This window comes from Mauremys reevesii, linkage group 23, assembly GCF_016161935.1.
Source record: "Mauremys reevesii isolate NIE-2019 linkage group 23, ASM1616193v1, whole genome shotgun sequence".
NCBI lineage: Eukaryota > Metazoa > Chordata > Testudines > Geoemydidae > Mauremys > Mauremys reevesii.
Window position 1 is genome coordinate 12,061,959 of NC_052645.1, and position 17,749 is coordinate 12,079,707.

Sequence of the window (17,749 nt, forward strand, 5' to 3'; positions counted from 1 at the left end):
TGGCCAGGGCTCATGGAGCACATCATACTCTGGCCCCCTCCCTAACCCCAGCCCAACCTGTAACACCTCCAACACCAGGAAACCAAAGCAATCTCTGCACCAGCTGCAGATTCCTATACAGCTCAGGCGTTACTTTAAATCTCCTTTATGCTGCTGGACTGGTGCAAAGGAGGGGTCGAAGAGCCGTCCCTTGCATTTTAAATCCCTGGCCTCTCCTGTATTGCTAATAACAGCTTCAGGAGACTAACCACGGAGCCAGTTTAAATAGCGAGGGTCAGAGCCACAGCAGGTGTAAGTGGGCCCAGCTCCAGTGACTTCACTTTCGCTAGCTGAGGATCTGGGCCGAAGTCTGGAGGAAAGGCTGGGCAGGTCCGTGGAGAACGTGGCGACTTTGAGGCGATCTGAGAGGATTTGCAGCTGATGAAAGGGAACCATAAAGCTGGCAGATCCTTCCCACACGGGGGAGGGGTCCAACAATAAGACGTTATTCTCTAAAAAGGAGGTTAGTGGGACTCAGGCAGGACGACTTGATGCTGAATAAAGAGCCAGGAAAGGTGATCCAGGCTTAAACGTAGAGGTGGGTCCAAGCTGTTCAGATCAGGCTCTGTTCTGGTTCAAACCCATTACAGTGGACAGTGACCTCGTATAAGTCACTTTACTGCTCTGTGCCTCAGTTTCCCCATCTATAAAAGAGGGAGATTAATATTGCTCAGTGGTGGACACGGCTTAGTTCACATTTAGAAAGCGGTTGGAGGTCCTAGTGGAATGCGAAGGGCGGTTCTCTTCACAGCCTGTGTAACTGGCGATAAGTTTTCTGTGGCTAGATAATTTTTAACTCCATTTACATATCTCCTCGGCTGATGAAAGGCTGAAGCCCAAGGGAAGCAAGACAAATTTAAACCAAAGCACCTGACTCTCTCTCTGTAGCCTGATTGGTCACTTCCTGCTGTATCTTCCCCCCTCCCTTTCTGGCTGTGTTTAAGAAGAGCTCTGTGTAAGCCTCTCATCAACAGAGGCTGGCCCAATAAAAGAGATTCCCTCACCCGCCTTGGGAACCAAACCAGCTACAACACGGCATGTGCCACTCAAGAGACGCTCGGGAACTGTTCCAGGAGTGGTGGGAGGAATTCTCTGCGACGTGCTGCCCGGGCACTTCAACACACCCTGGCAGCGCTCACATGGACAGAGGGGCCTTCAGCAAGGCACGTCACACCTCTCCAATACCGCGGTGCTCATTCCCGGCGTTGGCCCTTATAGCACTGAGGACAACAGGAAGGACAAAAGAGGAAGAATACGCTCAAGGACAGTGCAATGGGTTGAGTCAGGACTCCTGGGTTCTAGTCCAAGCTCTGACACTGATTCACTGTGGGAGCTTGGGCAAGTCACATCCCCTCTTTGTGCCTCAGTTTCCCTGTCTGTACAATGAGGATGGCATTTATTTTCCCACTCCTTCCAAGATCGACGCTCTTCTCCATGAGGTCCACAAGCCTTCGTCCTTACCTCAAATAAGCTATTCATAATTGCTCATTTAAAGGCAACTTGAGAGGGATTTTTTTTTTTAAAATGTGCTTGTGTCAAGTCTGGTTGTGCTGGAGGACCTGCTGGATGTCTCAGGGATGTTTACAGTGAGAACGTGCATCGTAAATGAAATGGTGTCAGTGTTTAACTCAGAATTCCTTACTTTGGAGAGTTCATTAGGCATTTGAGTTAAATAAGAATGACCCAGAACAAACTATGGGATGTGTCCTGGGAGGATAGGAGTGAGGAGGGCACCACTGAAGTCAGAGTTCTATTAATTTTACATCCGGTGAGGATCTCGCCCAAAGTTTTAAACAATCTGGCTAAAAATCCCTTCCCCTCCAAATGGCTCAGCGTCCTCTATCCTGGCTCTTGTGATGTTGTCATTTGACGAGTTCTGCGGTCACCACGGAGTCCCAAAGGGCAGCTAAGATTGGAATTTAATATCTCAAGCAAAGGGAATGGAGGCAGCGCGGGGGTAACATGCTGTTCAGGACACCCAGAACTTTCAGCCACCGTGTTCTGTCTCTGCCTCAGCAAGAGAGAGCTTTGTTGGAGATTCGAGTGTGTGTCAGCTCCCTGCCATGCCAGCCTGCCTTCCTCATCGGCAAACTCCTCGAGACTCTGCCAGTCTTCACCTGGCCTTGCAGGCAATCTGCAGTGCGCTCAAGTTCCCCAGGGATTCGTCTGTGGCATCCAGCCCTCTCCTGCAACACTCCCAGAAGTTACTAAGGTTTCTTGCTCCTTTCAAGGGACAACACCTGCAACTTGCTAATACAACAGAGGGTTTGGCAAACACTCTTCTTTCAGTCACGGCACTGGGTTGGTTGCTATTCAAAGTAAAACAAGTTTATTAAACAAAAGCTAGGTAACGATGTCAAGGAGAAGGCATAACAATAGTACTGTGTCGGGCCTGAAAAGCGTTGGTGACACAACGTAGTGTGTAGCCTGTGTCCCAGCGGGGAGGAAATGAGACCCTGAAAATCTTCCAGGCCTGCTTTATGCGTCGCAGAGAAGCAAAAAAAAAAAAAAAAAAGTGACCCCAACTCCAATGCTGATTTCTTTGTGGGTCACCTTTCAGGGACCCCATCCCCAACAGAGACAGATGCTCTGAGCACTAAGATCACCAACGGCTTCTCATAACCTCTCTTCTTCTCCAGCAGCCTCCAAAGCTCCAATTCCAGAGCACACGCCTCCCGTCTACTCTCGTGCCCCACAGCCGTCCCTTCCAGATGGATTTCAACACCCCTCTGCCCACCTGACTCTCTTCTCACAGGCTCCGCTTTCCTGCTGAAAGGGTCACATGCCTCAATGGCAACTGTGCTTGGATTTTGAAACTACCACTGGAGGGGGGGGGGGTTTGAGAAAAAAAGTCCTGTTGAGTTATTGCTTCCGTTGCCACAGCGGTCAGGGATACAAGAGGCTAACGCACAGCTCCCCGGCACTGTTAGCAGAACCAGCCACGCTGCAAATAATCTGTGTCTGCACCTCTGTTCCCCACACGGACAGAGAGAGCACCACGTGTTGTAACCCATTGGTTCACTGTGTTACGTCTTGCTCTGCTAGTGGCTGGTGTCCACACAGGAAGATAAGAGCCTACTACTGCTACCAGCTAATAGTTACCACGTTAGCGCAAGTGGTAGACGCCTGTTCCAGGTTCAGTCCCTGCTGGTGCCCTGTAGTGTGTGTGTGTGTGGGGAGTCATTGTATCAGCACCATGCCAGTAGTCTACGCAGGATTTATGGCAGCTGTTTATAAGAATTGAGGGCAGGCCAAAGGGACTCCAGTGAGCAAGGGACACTGTTTAGGCTGTAGTTCAGAAGTGCTGCTGTGGATTCCTCGCCAATGCTAAGTTCTCGCCTAGCAGTATCCCTGAGCAATGCTTTCCAGCCTCTCTGGTTGGCTAGCAGACTCCGTCCCATCCTGCTGGATGATGACCTGGCTTTGATTATACAGGCCTTCGTCACCCCCTGGGTAGACTACAGCAATGCAGTTAGTTGGGCTGGCAGCCATCAGCCCCTGGGGAAACGCCAACTAGTACAGACCACTGCAGTGTGTCTCCTCTGCAACACTGGCTCCTGCCTGCACATCAGACCCGGCCTCTGCTCTCTGCACTGGCTCCCCATCCAATACCAAAGCTCAAGGTCTCTGCCCTTGTCTTCATGGTGCCTGGGCCCAGCATGTCGAGAAGAGGCTGAAGTTCCAGGATGGGGATTGTGGTTTGACAGCTCTGCTTCTCCGGACCAAAGGGACTTTCTACCAGAAAGCTCCTCCAGGCAGGAGACCGAGCTCCCTGGGGCAGCGGTCTGAGGCTGTGGAATGAACACCCACCGGGATGAAGGGCCATCACAAACCTCCCACTCCAGGTGCTGGACGTGCTTCTGCACCCTGCCTTTGCTAACACACACAGCAGCATGTCGATATAAACGTCACCCAAAAGCCTCCACTGCAGACAGGAGTCTCCCCCTGGGGACCAGAGGCCAGAGCAAGTGGAGGGCCCTTCCCCCCCCTTCTACTTGTGGTCCCCCCCCCTGCCCGCCCCAGCACTCCTGCTGGGGAGTAGGGTTGGGGCGTGGGGGCACCCAATTGGCCGGAGCCCCTGGGGATGGGCCCCGTTGACCCAGTGGCTAATCCATGAGCGAGAGAACGAACCACGCACGAGATAGATGTTAGTCCTGTCACTTAATGCAGGACTGGAAGATGCTCAGATACTACAGGGATGAGGCTGGGAAAAGGACCCAACAAGAAGGAAAACCTAGGCTGCCCATCAAACAAAGTGTCCTAAGGGTGTGAGCTGCTAGACTGTGGAACAGGCTGTTATTGGGTAGCAGGTGCAAGTGCCATTGCTTGAATCACTTAAACCTCAGGACCGCGCATCGGCCAGTGCATTGCAGGGAACCACCCTGCCCCGTCTAGGCGGACGGGCGTGACGTGATGTGGCCTGGAAGTGGGATGCGAACGTTAGGGATGCCTGACATGGAGACATAATGAGCCAGCGTAAGTCCGATCAGCGTCTCTGGACCCCTCGGTGGTGGTGGACGGTGCCAGAGCAGAAGCCCGACTGGCAGAAGTACTGAGCATCAAGAACCACACCTGAAATCAATGGGAGCTGCGGGTGATCAGCACCTCTGAAACCAGGCCTGTACCACGAAAGGAAAACCCTGAGACAAGTCAATCCAACTCAATGGATCTGCACCTGGGATGGATTTGGCCCCTCCTGCTTTGGGCTGCATGAACCCCGGCAGTGGTTAAGTTTACTGGAGGAAGAGACCAAAGCTCAGCCCCCCACAGACACGGGAGGAATTCTGATTAAAAGCCCGTGGGTGGGATAGAAAGGAACCCTGTAACCTTCCCCTCCCCCCAAGCCCTCCCAGGCTACAGATGAGTCACCCCAAATTTGTGCATCATTAAGACCTTGTGTCCCAAGGCGAGAGAGGAGCCTCCAGCTGTGCTCTCTGTGAATGGTGGGGGGGGGTCCTTTCTGGGGAAAGATTCCCCTCTCCTCCACTCTTTGGCCAGCCCTGTATTACAGCCAGATGGCGGCACATGACACATGCTGTACCAGATGTTCTGCCGTTACTGACGTGTTTGGTATGTGCCGATTCAGGCTAGAAACTCCGAGCTGCCTCAATACACAGGGCTGCTCCCTCCAGGCTGTCAGTGCAGCAGAGTCAGCGAACGCCCCCTGCTCTCTCCTGCGGTACATTCCGTTCTGCTGCAACAAGGTCCTGCTACGGGGTCAGTAAATCAGACCCAGGAAGTTTAACCCTGCCCCGAGCTAGCACCAAGCACTTTGTGTGTCGAGCCGGGGCCAGGAGGGCACCGTAGCTAGATTGGGGTTTGTGCCACACAAGACCAGGAACATTTAGCACGGCTATTATAGCACATCTCCTGGCAGGATCACAAACGGCTCTGCCAACATTAATCTATCAGGGACCTGTCTATCTTATGGTTTTCTCTCTATCGCAAGGGTTCTCAAACTGGGGGTCGGGACCCCTCAGGGGGTCACAAGGTTATTACAGGGGGTGTCACGAGCTGTCAGCCTCCACCCCAAACCCCGCTTTGCCTCCAGCATTTATAATGGTGTTAAATATATATATATATATATATATATATATATATATATATGTGTTTTTTAATTTATAAGGGTGGTCGCACTCAGAGGCTTGCTCTGCGAAAGGGGTCACCAGTACAAAAGTTTGAGAACCACTGCTCTATCGAGCCGTTTGCTGTAATAATTAGTGACTTTCCCCAGCCCTCCCAGGACACAGGTGATTATTATCTTCCCAGTTATGCAGCTGGAGAAACTGAGGCACAGAGCGGAGCAGTGACTTGCCCCAAACGAGTCAGTGCAAGAGCTGGGAATAGACCCCAGGAACAACTGTTATAATCACTAAACATCAGCGGGCCCAATCCTTCAACCAGCTCAGGTTGTATGCTACCTATGTCTACTTTTGACTGACCACCCCCAGCTCCAAATGCCCTTCCTTCAAGCTCTGGGGGCGTTTGTGGCTCAGACTCCACTCATAAGGCAACACGTCACAAAACACGAGGCTGCAACATCCAGTCTAGCCAAGCTGCACTGAGCACAACACCAGAGATGGGATGGGGGACAGAGGGGCTTTCGGTCACCTTTGCAGCCCCCAGATCTGGGAGCCAAACTATGAGGACTCAGACCACGAGCATAAATCAGAGCAGCCTTAAGGCTGCTCTAATTTAGTTGGGTGCTCATGGCCCCGGGTCTCTCCCAACAGCAGGGGATTGCCAGCTATAGGGACCTTCTAGCCTTGCCCACTTCTCCTGGATGTGCTGCCTGCCCTGCTACGGTGCAGCGGTTGGAGTTGGGCTGGGGGTCTGGCTTGCTATGTATATATTGCCGTGATTCATCCGAAGTGGTGCCGATCACTAGCCAGAAGCGACATCTGAGTCAGAGTGAGTGAATCCCACATCCTCATCCTGCTCAAACAGCACTTCCAAGAGGCCTGGTTTCCCAAGGCCAGTGCCAGTGAGTAGAGCAGCGGGAGGGACTGGAAGCCCCTCTTCCAACCACAACACTGACCTCGTCCTGTCCTCGGCCCCTCTCCCACTTTAAACCAACTTTTCCTCAGAACTTCCCAATCTGCTGAGCCCCGAGGGGCCCTCCCAGCTGTGCCTGCAGAGGAAGGGAACAGACTGTTGAGTTTAACCCTCTACAGTTCAGTGAGCGATAACAACAGGGATTTCTGGGCCTGCTCCAGCATGTTGGGATGTACGAGAGTATCAAAATGCACGAATCAGGGCCCAAATCCTGCCAGGTGCTGAGTGCCCCCAGCTGCTGCCCAAGTCAATGGGAGTTCATTGGTATTAATGTGGCATCCTGGCTCCGTGTGTTGTGTCCCCCTCTGGTGGCTGGTACACAGGTAGGAGAAGAGTCTACTACTGCTAGTAGCTAGGCAGAAGCTAATCCCTGCATAGGCGCCGACTCCCCCTCTGCCCGGTGGGTGCTCGACACCTCCCCCCTGGCCCTGCCCCGCTCTTCCCGCCCCAGCATGGCCCTCACCCCACCCTCATTCCACCCCTTCCCCAAAGTCCCTGCCCCTGCCCTGCCTCTTCTCCGCCTCCTCCCCTGCCCTCCCAGAAAGTCCACAGCGCCGCCAAACAGCTGTTAGGTGGCTGGGGAGCGGGAAGCGCTGGGAGGAACAGGGATGCGCCGCACTCGCCGGAGGGGGGAGAAGGAGGGAAGGAGGGGGGAGCTTGGCTGCCAGCCCCGGAGCACCCACGAGTCGGCGCCTATGAATCCCTTAGGTCAAGTGGCAGCAGCTCAGGCCTCGGGTGAGGCGTCCCAGGTTCTATCCCTGTTGCTCCGCCTCAGCCCCTTTGAAAATCAGGCTCTGCCCTTGTCAGCTGTACAACTTCCTTTCATGCAGCATGGCCGGGTGGTAGAGGCAAAGATCTAGGTGCCACTCTCGGGTCCTTCTGAGCCCTGCCCGTCGGTATCTGCTTTGCAATCTAAGCGCCAACTCTTGGGGCCAAATCGCTCAGGTCTCGGTGACGCTGCTCCTGTCGCTGGGGCTGCCGCCTTTGGCCCTTGCTCTGTATTTCTCTAGCTGCACCGCATGTTTGTATTAGTTGTGCCTAACTCTGAACCTTCTGGGGCAGAGAGAGAGAGAGAGTGTGTGTGTGTTTGTGTGCGCACGAGCGAGTGGGGGGTGTATGTCTGAGTGTGGGTAGACGGACGGGAGGCGGGTGGGGATGCACGTCTCCCGCACGCTCCAGGAGGAATGGCTGGCGCAGCAAGCCTGGACCAATTCTAAATAAACAGTTTCCGGTGCTTGCAGTGGCCGGCAGACAAACTGCTAATCCTCCCTCCGCACAGAAACTTCGCTCAGGAGTCAAGCAAGGGTTGTCGACTCCCCCGGCTTCCTCACCCCCATCCCTTCCTCTGGCCAAGGGGAAACGGGGTTGGCAGCTGTTCTTATGAAGAGACAGTCACGTGGCAGCCCTCTTACTGGAATCTACAGCCACACACCGTGTCTGGGAACTCGCCTGAGATGTAGCGTTAGCTGCCTCCTAGGCGGAGCCCCTTGGACCACCTTGTGTGGCAGCACCAGGGCGCGGGCTGGGCTGAGAACAGAAAAGGAGGCCGGTGGAGCTTTAGAAATGGCAGCAGCGGTGGCTGCAGCAGCTGTAACCCACACACCGCCCGGGTGTGATGTTCTGTCCCCTCTTGTGGCACCAAGACCACTTGGAGATGAAGGAGTCGGCTCTACAGCCTGAGCTAGGGGCCACAAGGCTTTTGGCTCATGCAGTAGAGGCGGCTCATGCATTTAGCTCCGGAGGCCCCAGGTTCGATCCCGCCTGCCGATGACCAGGGTCTGTCAGTGTTACACAGCTTTAAGGTCTGGAGTGCTCTGGCTGGCAGGCTGGTCAGCCGGAGGCAGGATCATTGGAGGGGCTCTCTCTGGTCTGTTCTTCATTGCGTGGGGCCAGATGTCCAAAGGAACCCAGGACACCACAGCTCCCATCTCTCCCAGGAGTGACTACACTTTTCAGATCTCCTAGATGGTTCCCAATGGGGGCTGCCGGATGCTGAGGTCTAAGGAAAACCCTGGCCCTCATAGCAGTGGTTATCTGCGGCTGGTGGGTAAGATCTACTGATGGATCACTCCTCCCATTCTCTCAAACCTGCCCCGCACAGCGCACTGTCACATTCTCCCTCCAGCTGGATGCTCTACCAGAAAGGTGACGTGCTGATGCTCCATGGAGATCATCCTGGGGAAGGAGCTCGGCGTGGAGGAGAGTTGGGATTATTCCGGTGGGAGCCCAATGAATTGCCAAGTGAGTTCACCAAGGAATGTCCCTCTGTGGCCAGTGATCACGTGGTCGCCAAGAGCTTTGGTGGTGGGATAAGGTGGCCAGTGACGGACATAAACTGGATATCCAACCAGAGCACCTCAACGACCTAGCCAGAGATGGATTCAGGTTGCTCTCCATCTGCAGAAGAGGCTACCTCCCTTTGGGACTTGCCAGGCTGGAGGATGGTTCAGCACTGGCGGTGGGGAAGGCTGACTCAGCTAGATCTTCTCTAGCCCATGGGACAACCCAAGTTGGATCCTAGCTTGCCCTGCTGTTGGCGTCACGACTCTTGCAAAGACCGGCTGCTCCCCGGGGCCGGAGCACGGTGGCGTGAAATCTCTCATTCCACACCGCTTGCCTCAGCTGTGTGGAGTTGGCCAGCTGTGTAATTTCCCACAGCAAACAAAACCCAACCATGCTGAGGAGACTGGAGCCAGAAGCTGGTCTCCTGTCCCAGCAGCCCGCATCCTGCCGCTCCGAGCCCCAGCTCCGGCAGAGCTTCCGCAATCGGAAACCCTCTGCAACCCACTGACCACAACACGCAGCCAGGAAAGCTTTGCTCCAGGTTAAAACTGGGCACAAAAGTCCCTGCCTGGGAGCAAGGATCTGTTTATAGTGTTTGTGCCAGTCGGGAACAAGAGCCAGTGTGGGGTGAGCTAGATGGGCAAAAAAATCCAAGCAAAACTTACTCTTGTAGCCAAAAAATGGCTTCAGAGGAAAGGCTGCACCGGTCACAAGCTGACCTACTGGGCCAAATTCTTTGTTGGTGTAAATTAGTGCCTCTCCAGCTCTATTTAGAGGGAACCAGTGACTGTAACCCAGCATTCCTGAGCAACCCTACAATAACAAACCGCAGCGTGGTGCGGCCTCGGCCTTCCTGAGCAACCCTACAATAACAAACCGCAGCCTGGTGCGGCCTCGGCCTTCCTGAGCAACCCTACAATAACAAACCGCAGCCTGGTGCGGCCTTGGCCTTCCTGAGCAACCCTACAATAACAAACCACAGCGTGGTGCAGCCTCGGCCTTCCTGAGCAACCCTACAATAACAAACCACAGCGTGGTGCAGCCTCAAGGCTCCTGAGCAACCCTACAATAACAAACCAGTGTGCACATGCATGAAAGAAAGGGAATTTTTAAAAGTATCACAAAGGAGACCAAATTCCATTTCAAGACATTATCAACAGATAGAAACAACCCATGTCCAACGGAGCACACCCCCCCCCCCCCCGCCAAGGCACCCCCCACCCCACTCCAGAAAGAGGCCCTTGGAGAGCGATCGCTGCCCTGTGGCCCAATCCCTTTTGTCGAGTAGCTAGATCAGGCCTTGCAAGACGCATTTAAAAATATACTGGCCACAACCCACATGCAGCAAATGGCTCCCTGATTTGTTACCATATATAGGCGGGGGGGGGAAAGGGGGGGATGACACCGGAGCCCAGGGAGGCTCCATCCCAGGGGTGTTGCAAACAGCCTGTGAAATGTCAGGAAAATGGCAAGATCTCGCCGATGGTTTAAAAAAATAAATAAATCTGTCTTCCTCCTGCTGCTGTGAGCGTGTGAATCCACGGCCAGAGCCGCCCTTGGCTGCACGCAGTCTGCTGCCCTTGTAGCTGGGGGACAGCACGTGCGATTTTCTGCCACCTCGTTGCTCTCCCAATCAGTGGGGGCCCCGCAGCTGCTTTAACTCATGGCCGCCTGCAATGGCCCCCAAGGCCCGTTGCAAAGGCTGGGGATTGCTGGAGCACAGCCGGCTCCAGCCCTGCTCTCCTTCTGGCAGGGCCCTGTGCTGGTGGCAGTGGGGTATGCAGCTTACAGCTGGATCCATGCCACCAGGTGAATCCCCCCCTTCATCAGAGGAATGCCCACTGGCCGGGGCTCGAAGCAGCCTGGCCCAGGGCCATGAGTCTAGCCTTAAAGAGAAGTTTGTGCCTCCCTCCCGTGCTGGAATTTGGTGCTCTCCAAAGGGAGACCAGGGCCTTGTGGGGCTGACTGTCCCCTTGCATTGCACCGTGTGTTGTCATTTACACCTGGGCAATCTTAGGACAGGTGGGAAAAAACCTCATAATGGACAGTTAAGAAATAACCTACCCGGAGCAGAAAACGCTTCCCAACCTCGAGCCACTGATGACTGGCTTTGCCCTGAAGCAGCAGGGTTTACACCCGGTACATGCTGTTTTGTCTTTCGAGGGCAGCTGTGGATTTCACATTGCTGCTCCCCATTCTTGGCCTCGGTGAGATCTAGTGGCAGGGAGTTCCACTGGCCAATCACACACAGCATGAGAAGAGTACTCCTTTGAAATGTGTTTTTCGTATTTTCATTATCACCGCGTCCTCTATACAAATGTGGGGGCTGGGAAGTGATGATCCCCAGCTCCCCGAGTACATCACGGGCCAGGTTTACAGCATGTCGGGTGTGGAGCTCCACTTAAAATCGGCCCTGAAGTGTCACAGTGGGAGCACTTGAAAATCTGGCCCTTATTTTGGTGCCTAAAGGGGCACTGAGCTTGAAGTCTGTCTCTAAGGTGACACAAGGTCTCTTGTTCTTTTTATGCTACTTATGTGACTCTGTTACCCTAGTCGCTGTGAACCTCACAGTCTTCAATGTATTTGCCCTCCTACCGCCCCTAGGAGGCAGGGCAGTATTACTGGCCCCATTGCACAGCTGGCAAACCGAGGCCCAGAGACACCTGGCCCAGGTCACACAAGAAGCCCATGGAAGAGCAAGGGCTCCAAGTCACAGTCTAGTCCCCTAACCACTGAACCATCCTGCCTAGCCTCACGCCTGGTACTATTGCCCTTTCAATGAGGAGAGCAGGCCGGCCCTGACGGTCGGGTCACGAGTCTGGGACTTGGGAGACGTGGGCACAGTCCCCACTCTGCTACAGACTCCCCGTGTGGCCTTGGGTTAGTTACTTAACCTCTCAGTGCCCTCTCTGGGCAATGGGGATGATCACATTGCCGTAGGCGCAGCAGTGAGGAGAAGCCATTCAGGACTGGAATACTAGGCATGGGAGGGCATAGAAGTACTGGGGGAGGGGGGGCGGGGGTGGAGGAGACTGAACACAAGGGTTTTTAAAAGAGCCAGAGCCAGGAGAGGCAAAGTTTTAACTCCCACGTGGGCCGTGCCCGGTAACGCCGGGAGCTCTGCAGCGCCCTGGGACACCTGGGGCGGCTTTAAGCGCAGGCCGGGGTATTTCGGAGTCGGAAAGCCGAAGAAGTGGGGATTCACCCACGAAAGCTCATGCTGCAAAACGTCTGTTAGTCTATAAGGTGCCACAGGATTCTTTGCTGCTTCCAGGCAGAATGGACTCTTTTGGCAGCAACGAGGCCCTTGGCAGCCACACGTGGTTCTGGCTCCTAAACATTTACTCAGCAGTTCACACGGAGTGAACTGCGCCTGCCACGAGAAACGGAGCGGCAGAGGTGTCCTGCCAGGGGAGAGAAGTGGCGTTTTTGTGCCCTGCTTTGCTCCTCTGGGCTGGAGAAAGGGCTGAAAGGGGGTCACCCCCCACCCCCACCCCTGCTTGTTCTTTACCTTGGAAATACTAATGGCTTAGAGCAGAGGTGGGCAAACTACGGCCCGCGGGCCGTCCTGCCCAGCCCCCGAGCTTCTGGCCTGGGAGGTTCGTCCCCGGCCGCTCCCCAGCTGTCCCCCCTCGCCCCCAGCCTCAGCTCACTGCACCGCCAGCAATGCTCTGGGCTGCGAGGCTGCGAGCTCCTGGGGCAGCGCCGCTGCAGAGCCGGGGCCTGACCTGGTGCTCTGAGCTGCGTGGTGGCGGCAGCAGTGTGGCCCGGCTGTAAGGGGGCAGGGAGCGGGGGTGTGGATAGAGGCAGGAGAGTTCGGGGTGCTGGTTAGGGGGCAGGGGTGTGCATGGGGGGCAGGGGGAAAACGGGGGATTGAATGGGGGCAGGGGTGTGCATGGGGGGCGCGGGGGAAATGGGGGGTTGAATGGGGGCAGAGGTCCCGGGGCAGTCAGGAAGGAGGGTGGGGGTTGGATGGGGCAGGTGTCTGGGGTTGGGGTCTGTCAGGAATGAGAGGAGGGGTTGGATGGGGCGGCGGGGATCTCGGGCGGTCAGGGGACAGGGAGAAGGGGTGGTTGGATGGGGCAGGGGTCTGGGGCAGGGGTCTGTCAGGAATGAGAGGAGGGGTTGGATGGGGCGGCGGGGATCTGGGGCGGTCAGGGGACAGGGAGAAGGGGTGGTTGGATGGGGCAGGGTCTGGGGCTGGGGTCTGTCAGGAATGAGAGGAGGGGTTGGATGGGGCGGCGGGATCTGGGGCGGTCAGGGGACAAGGGGTGGTTGGATGGGGCAGCGGTCTGGGGCTGGGGTCTGTCAGGCATGAGGGGTGGGGGTGGTTGGGGCGGCGGGGATCTGGGGGCGGTCAGGGGCCAAGGGGTGGTTGGCGGGGGCAGGGGTCTGGGTCTGGGGCTGGGGTCTGTCAGGAATGAGAGGAGGGGTTGGATGGGGCGGCGGGGATCTGGGGGCGGTCAGGGGACAGGGAGTGAGGGGGGGTGGGTGGGAGTCCCAGAGAGGCCATCAGGGAACAGGGTGGGTTGGATGGGGCAACAGTCCCAGGAGGGGGGGGGCAGATAGGAGGTGGGGGCCGGGCCACAACCCCCTCCCCTAACTGGCCCTCCATACAATTTAGGAAACCCGATGCGTTCCTCGGGCCACAAAGTTCGCCCACCCCTGGCTTAGAGGGATTTCATGTGCAGGCCCTGGGACTAACCTGACCCTGCCCGGCTAGCTTCATCCCACGGCAGGAGCTGCTGTGTTCATGGCGCTTCCCAGCAGGGAGCTCCAGCGCCAGGGGCATCCGAGTTGCACAAAATGCAGCTCAGCGTTAATGACCCCTGCCAAAGTGGGGAGCTGCCAGTACGAACAGGCATCTCCAGTCCCTCTCCAGGCAGGGGAGCGGTATGCGGCCCCCGCACGAGGCGCTGGAGGAGATGGGCGCGTGAGGTGAGGACCACGTACGTGGGGTGCGTCCCGTGGTGTTGCGTGGGCTGGGGGAGGCGGGGCAAGGCCGAAATATCGACGGCTGTAGGGCTCCTCCTATCCGACCCCATGGAGTCCACCCACCAATGGAGCTGCAGCAGCCTGCACAGCGCAGCTCCAACGCTGGGCTGCTAAACTCGGCACCAGGTCCCCCATGTCCAACGTCACAGCTGCCGTCAAGGTCGCTGGGGGGGGTTGCACGAAGGGTGGTGTGACCCGGGGCAGCAAAGCCGATGGGTCACATTCTCTCCTGGGGTAAACTGGAGCAGTTCCATGGAGGCCAATGAAGCTGCCCTGATTTCCCCCAGTGGAGGACTGAGCCCCAATCCCTAACAAGGGAGCCTGAATTACTGGCTACCAAATATTGAGTAAAATACCCTCCCGGGGATTTGTCCTTCCTCTGAACTCTTCCCGACAGGACTAACTACACTGCGGGGGGAGAGCCCTAGAGAACAGACTGTAGGAACAGTCCCGGCCCTCGGGGATGGACTCAGTGATTTAATAGGCATTTTCCGTCTCCAATTTCTATGGTTATTCAGAGACGCATTTGATTTCCCTGCAGCGACCCCTCTCCTGTGTCCCTTTGACCGAGCACAATGGGGCCCTCTCTTCGCTGTGCACTGAGCTTCCTGGCTGCTTGTCACTCTGTGCCTCTTTGTCGGGCAATTCCCTTCCTGCTTCAGGCTGTGCCACGCCGCGGTTAGCTCCGTTTCCTCTTGGCTCGGGGCTGGTCGCCTCCCCCTCCTATGGCCTGGGCAGCCTGTTGCGTGAGTGATCGGATTCTGGGAAGACATCTCCCTGGCAGAGATTTCCAAAGGTTGTTTCTCCCTCCCTCCACAAGGATTTCTCTGCAGGCAGCCGCTGCTCTGCCTGGCCGGTCAAATCCCTCTTACGTCCATTAACTCTCTCCCCGAAAATCCTTGCAATATTTGGGCAATTTCTCAGCAAAGTTAATTAATTTGCAGACACATCTGTTCCCATCCCTGCACCCTTTCCCCTCTGTCATGACCCCCCACGTCCCATATAGCTCCTCTGTCAAAAGATTTTCTGGAGCTTCTCCTTATCTAGGATTTTGCGTAACCCTGGTTACAATCCTTCAGTCGGATCTGAGCCCCACTGGGCCGGGGAGGGGTCTGTTCCCAGTTGCAGGCTTGAGAGCTGGTAGCTCAGGCCTTTGATTGCTGGATCGTGGCCGGAGGCTGCAGGGCCGCGCGCTTTAGCTTGGGAAGCTGGAGATGCCTCGGTCCCCTTGGGGCTCCTGAACGCCGAAAGGCAGCAGAACTGGCAGAACGGCGCCGGCCGGTGGGGCTCAGAGGTCAAGCCGCAGCCAGTGGGTCCATACTCCGTGTGTCACTGGGTGCCAGTCCCAGGCCATCACCTGCTGGGAGTTCTGGCCAGGGTCGGTGGAGAAGGAGCACCAGAGGGCGACACTCTTTCAGTCCATGGGCTCCACCCCGAGCCTGGGTGATTCCTTTGGACAAAGCTGGTGGCTCAGGGGGAATCGCAACAAGGGCTCTCGGAGCTGGGCCGCTGGGAGCAGGACTGGCCGTACCCTAGCAGAGCATCGGGCGCTGAGACCCCTGGAGTTTGGCGTCTTGCCAAACACCTGCTCAGGCAGAACCCCTTTGAAATGAACAGGTGGCGCTGGGAGCTGGTGGGACAGGGACTGGGTCTCCCTCCCTGTTTGCCCAGCACCGAGCACCCCGATAATGGATCAAGAGCCTGGAGAGCAGGCTGCAGCCCGGCGTACCACTGTGATTCTCCCCTGTGGGGGCTAACTCACCCCTAAGGGCTTCAAGTTCTCCTCCAGCCGTGCTGCATGCAGCCAAGGGGTCCACACAGCACAAGATCCCCGGCTCACCCCCGCACTCCTCTCCGTCCAGTCCTGCTCCCTGCAGGGATCCCTGCTGACGCTGTGCTCTGGGCACACAAGGGTGTCCATGGCCTACCCAAACCCCGCCCTCCCTGGTACTGCACTGGTCCCACTTCGCCTGCGGCGCTCTATGCCCACCGAGGGAGGCAAGGAAAAATCCCCCCCGTACGCCCTGCAACGTCGTGCTTTGGTGGTTGCCTCTGCCTGTGCGGCGAAGGCTGTGCCAGGGAAGTCCTTACCGCGGCTGGTGCCATCGGAAGGGGATGAGAGCAGCAAGAAGCTGGACGCGCAGCGTTGGGAGGATTCGATGTCCATGTCCCCGAAGGCCAGGAGCAGAGAGCTCCCTTCGGCTGCCTGGATCCTCCACTCGCAGGCTGTGTGATTGGGATACGTGCCAGGGTAGTTCTTGGAGGTCAGCGTCCCACTGCGAGGCGTCAGCACGGTGTGACCACATCCGTCCCCTGGAACACAAGGAGGCAGGGTGAGAGGCGGCCAGACGCATTTCAGACACCAGCGGCGCACGTGCCTCTCTCAGCTGATACATGGGCCATGATGCAGCTCAACCAGAAATGGCCCCTGTGGTCCAGGCACTAACTGACCCCTCAGAGTCAAGGAGCACCCAGAGGGGGGTTTCAGAGGGGTAGCTGTGTTAGTCTGTATCAGCAAAAACAACGAGGAGTCCTTGGGGCACCTTAGAGACTAAGAGCCTCTACATCACTAAGAGTCTCTAAGGTGCCCCAAGGACTCCTCATCGTTTTTGAAAAAGTAGGGGAAAATGCTGGTCTTAATTTCTCCATGTCTCAATTTTCCCACCTGTAAAATGGGGGTAGTAACATCCCCCAACCTTGCAGGACTGTTGGCAGCATCAATTCAGCAGTGTCTGTAATGTGCTCTGGTAGCTTTGGTGGAAGGTGCTATAAAAGATCAAAATCTGTATGATTTATTAGAATGATTAATAACCACTAACCACTAAGAACTTGTCTACACGGGGAAATAGCCCAGAGTAGCTCATATGTAGAGTTGTTGCAGATGTGTTGGTCCCAGGGGATTAGAGAGACAAGCTGGGGGAGGGAATATCTTTTAATGGACTAACTTCTGTTGATGAGCGAGATGAAGATCTGTGTGTAGCTCAGAAGCTCTTCAGGCCTGGGAAAGGTACTTAGGCCGTGTCTACACTAGCGAGCTTACCCAGCATGGCTGTACCAATGCAGGCGAGTCGCTGGAAGGTCACTCATATGCTGCTCACTGCTGACGGGAGAGAGCTCCCCACCGACACAGCACTGGGCACATACCACTTATGCCGGCGAAACGTATGTCGCTCCGGGGGTTGTTTTTTTTCACACCCCTGAGCGACATAAGTTTTGCTGGCATAAGTGGTCGTGTAGACATGGCCTACAGGTAGAGGGGCTCTAAGGAATACAAGCAAAAGTGTCATCTACCTTTCTTCTCTTCAGATGCGTTCAGCCACAGATTTCAGGGCTTTTAAAATCAGCTTTAAAAAAAAAAGTTGTTGGAAACGAATGCGTGTGGATGAGAAAACAATCCAGTGACCTCACTCCTGCCATATCTATTTGGACGTGTGTCTCTCTAATCAGTGGGTTGTCTACAAATGTTATTTCTTGTTCCAAAAGACAATGTATTACTTCATTTCTCACCACACGTGTGAGACCATTGCATCTGCTGTTTTCCCAATAGGTTTTAATGTAGAATCGTGCCAGTGATACAGTTTAACGTTTTTAGAAGGTCTCTTTCTATAAGTCTATAATGTATAACTAAACTACTGTTGTACATAAAGTAAATACGGTTTTTAAAATGTTTAAGAAGCTTCATTTAAAATTAAATTAAAATACAGCCCTCCGGACCGGTGGCCAGGACCCGGGCACTGTGAGTGCCACTGAAAATCAGCTCGCGTGCTGCCTTTGGCACGCGTGCCATAGGTTGGCTACCCCTGTGATAGACAAAGGATAGGAGGGGAAACTGAGGCACGGAGAAGCAAAGTGATTTGCCTGGCAGAGGCAGGAATAG

At 55.6% G+C, this 17,749-nt stretch overlaps 1 protein-coding gene across 1 annotated transcript in view; it reads right to left on the reverse strand.

The window, feature by feature from the left end:
• The window catches only part of LOC120389355 (discoidin, CUB and LCCL domain-containing protein 1-like), a 65,525-nt gene that overhangs the window by 34,229 nt on the left and 13,547 nt on the right, over positions 1–17,749 (reverse strand). The window contains exon 2 of the mRNA XM_039511874.1: positions 15,964–16,185. Within this exon, the coding sequence (XP_039367808.1) occupies positions 15,964–16,185 (222 nt within the window). The remainder of the gene's footprint in view (positions 1–15,963; positions 16,186–17,749) is intronic.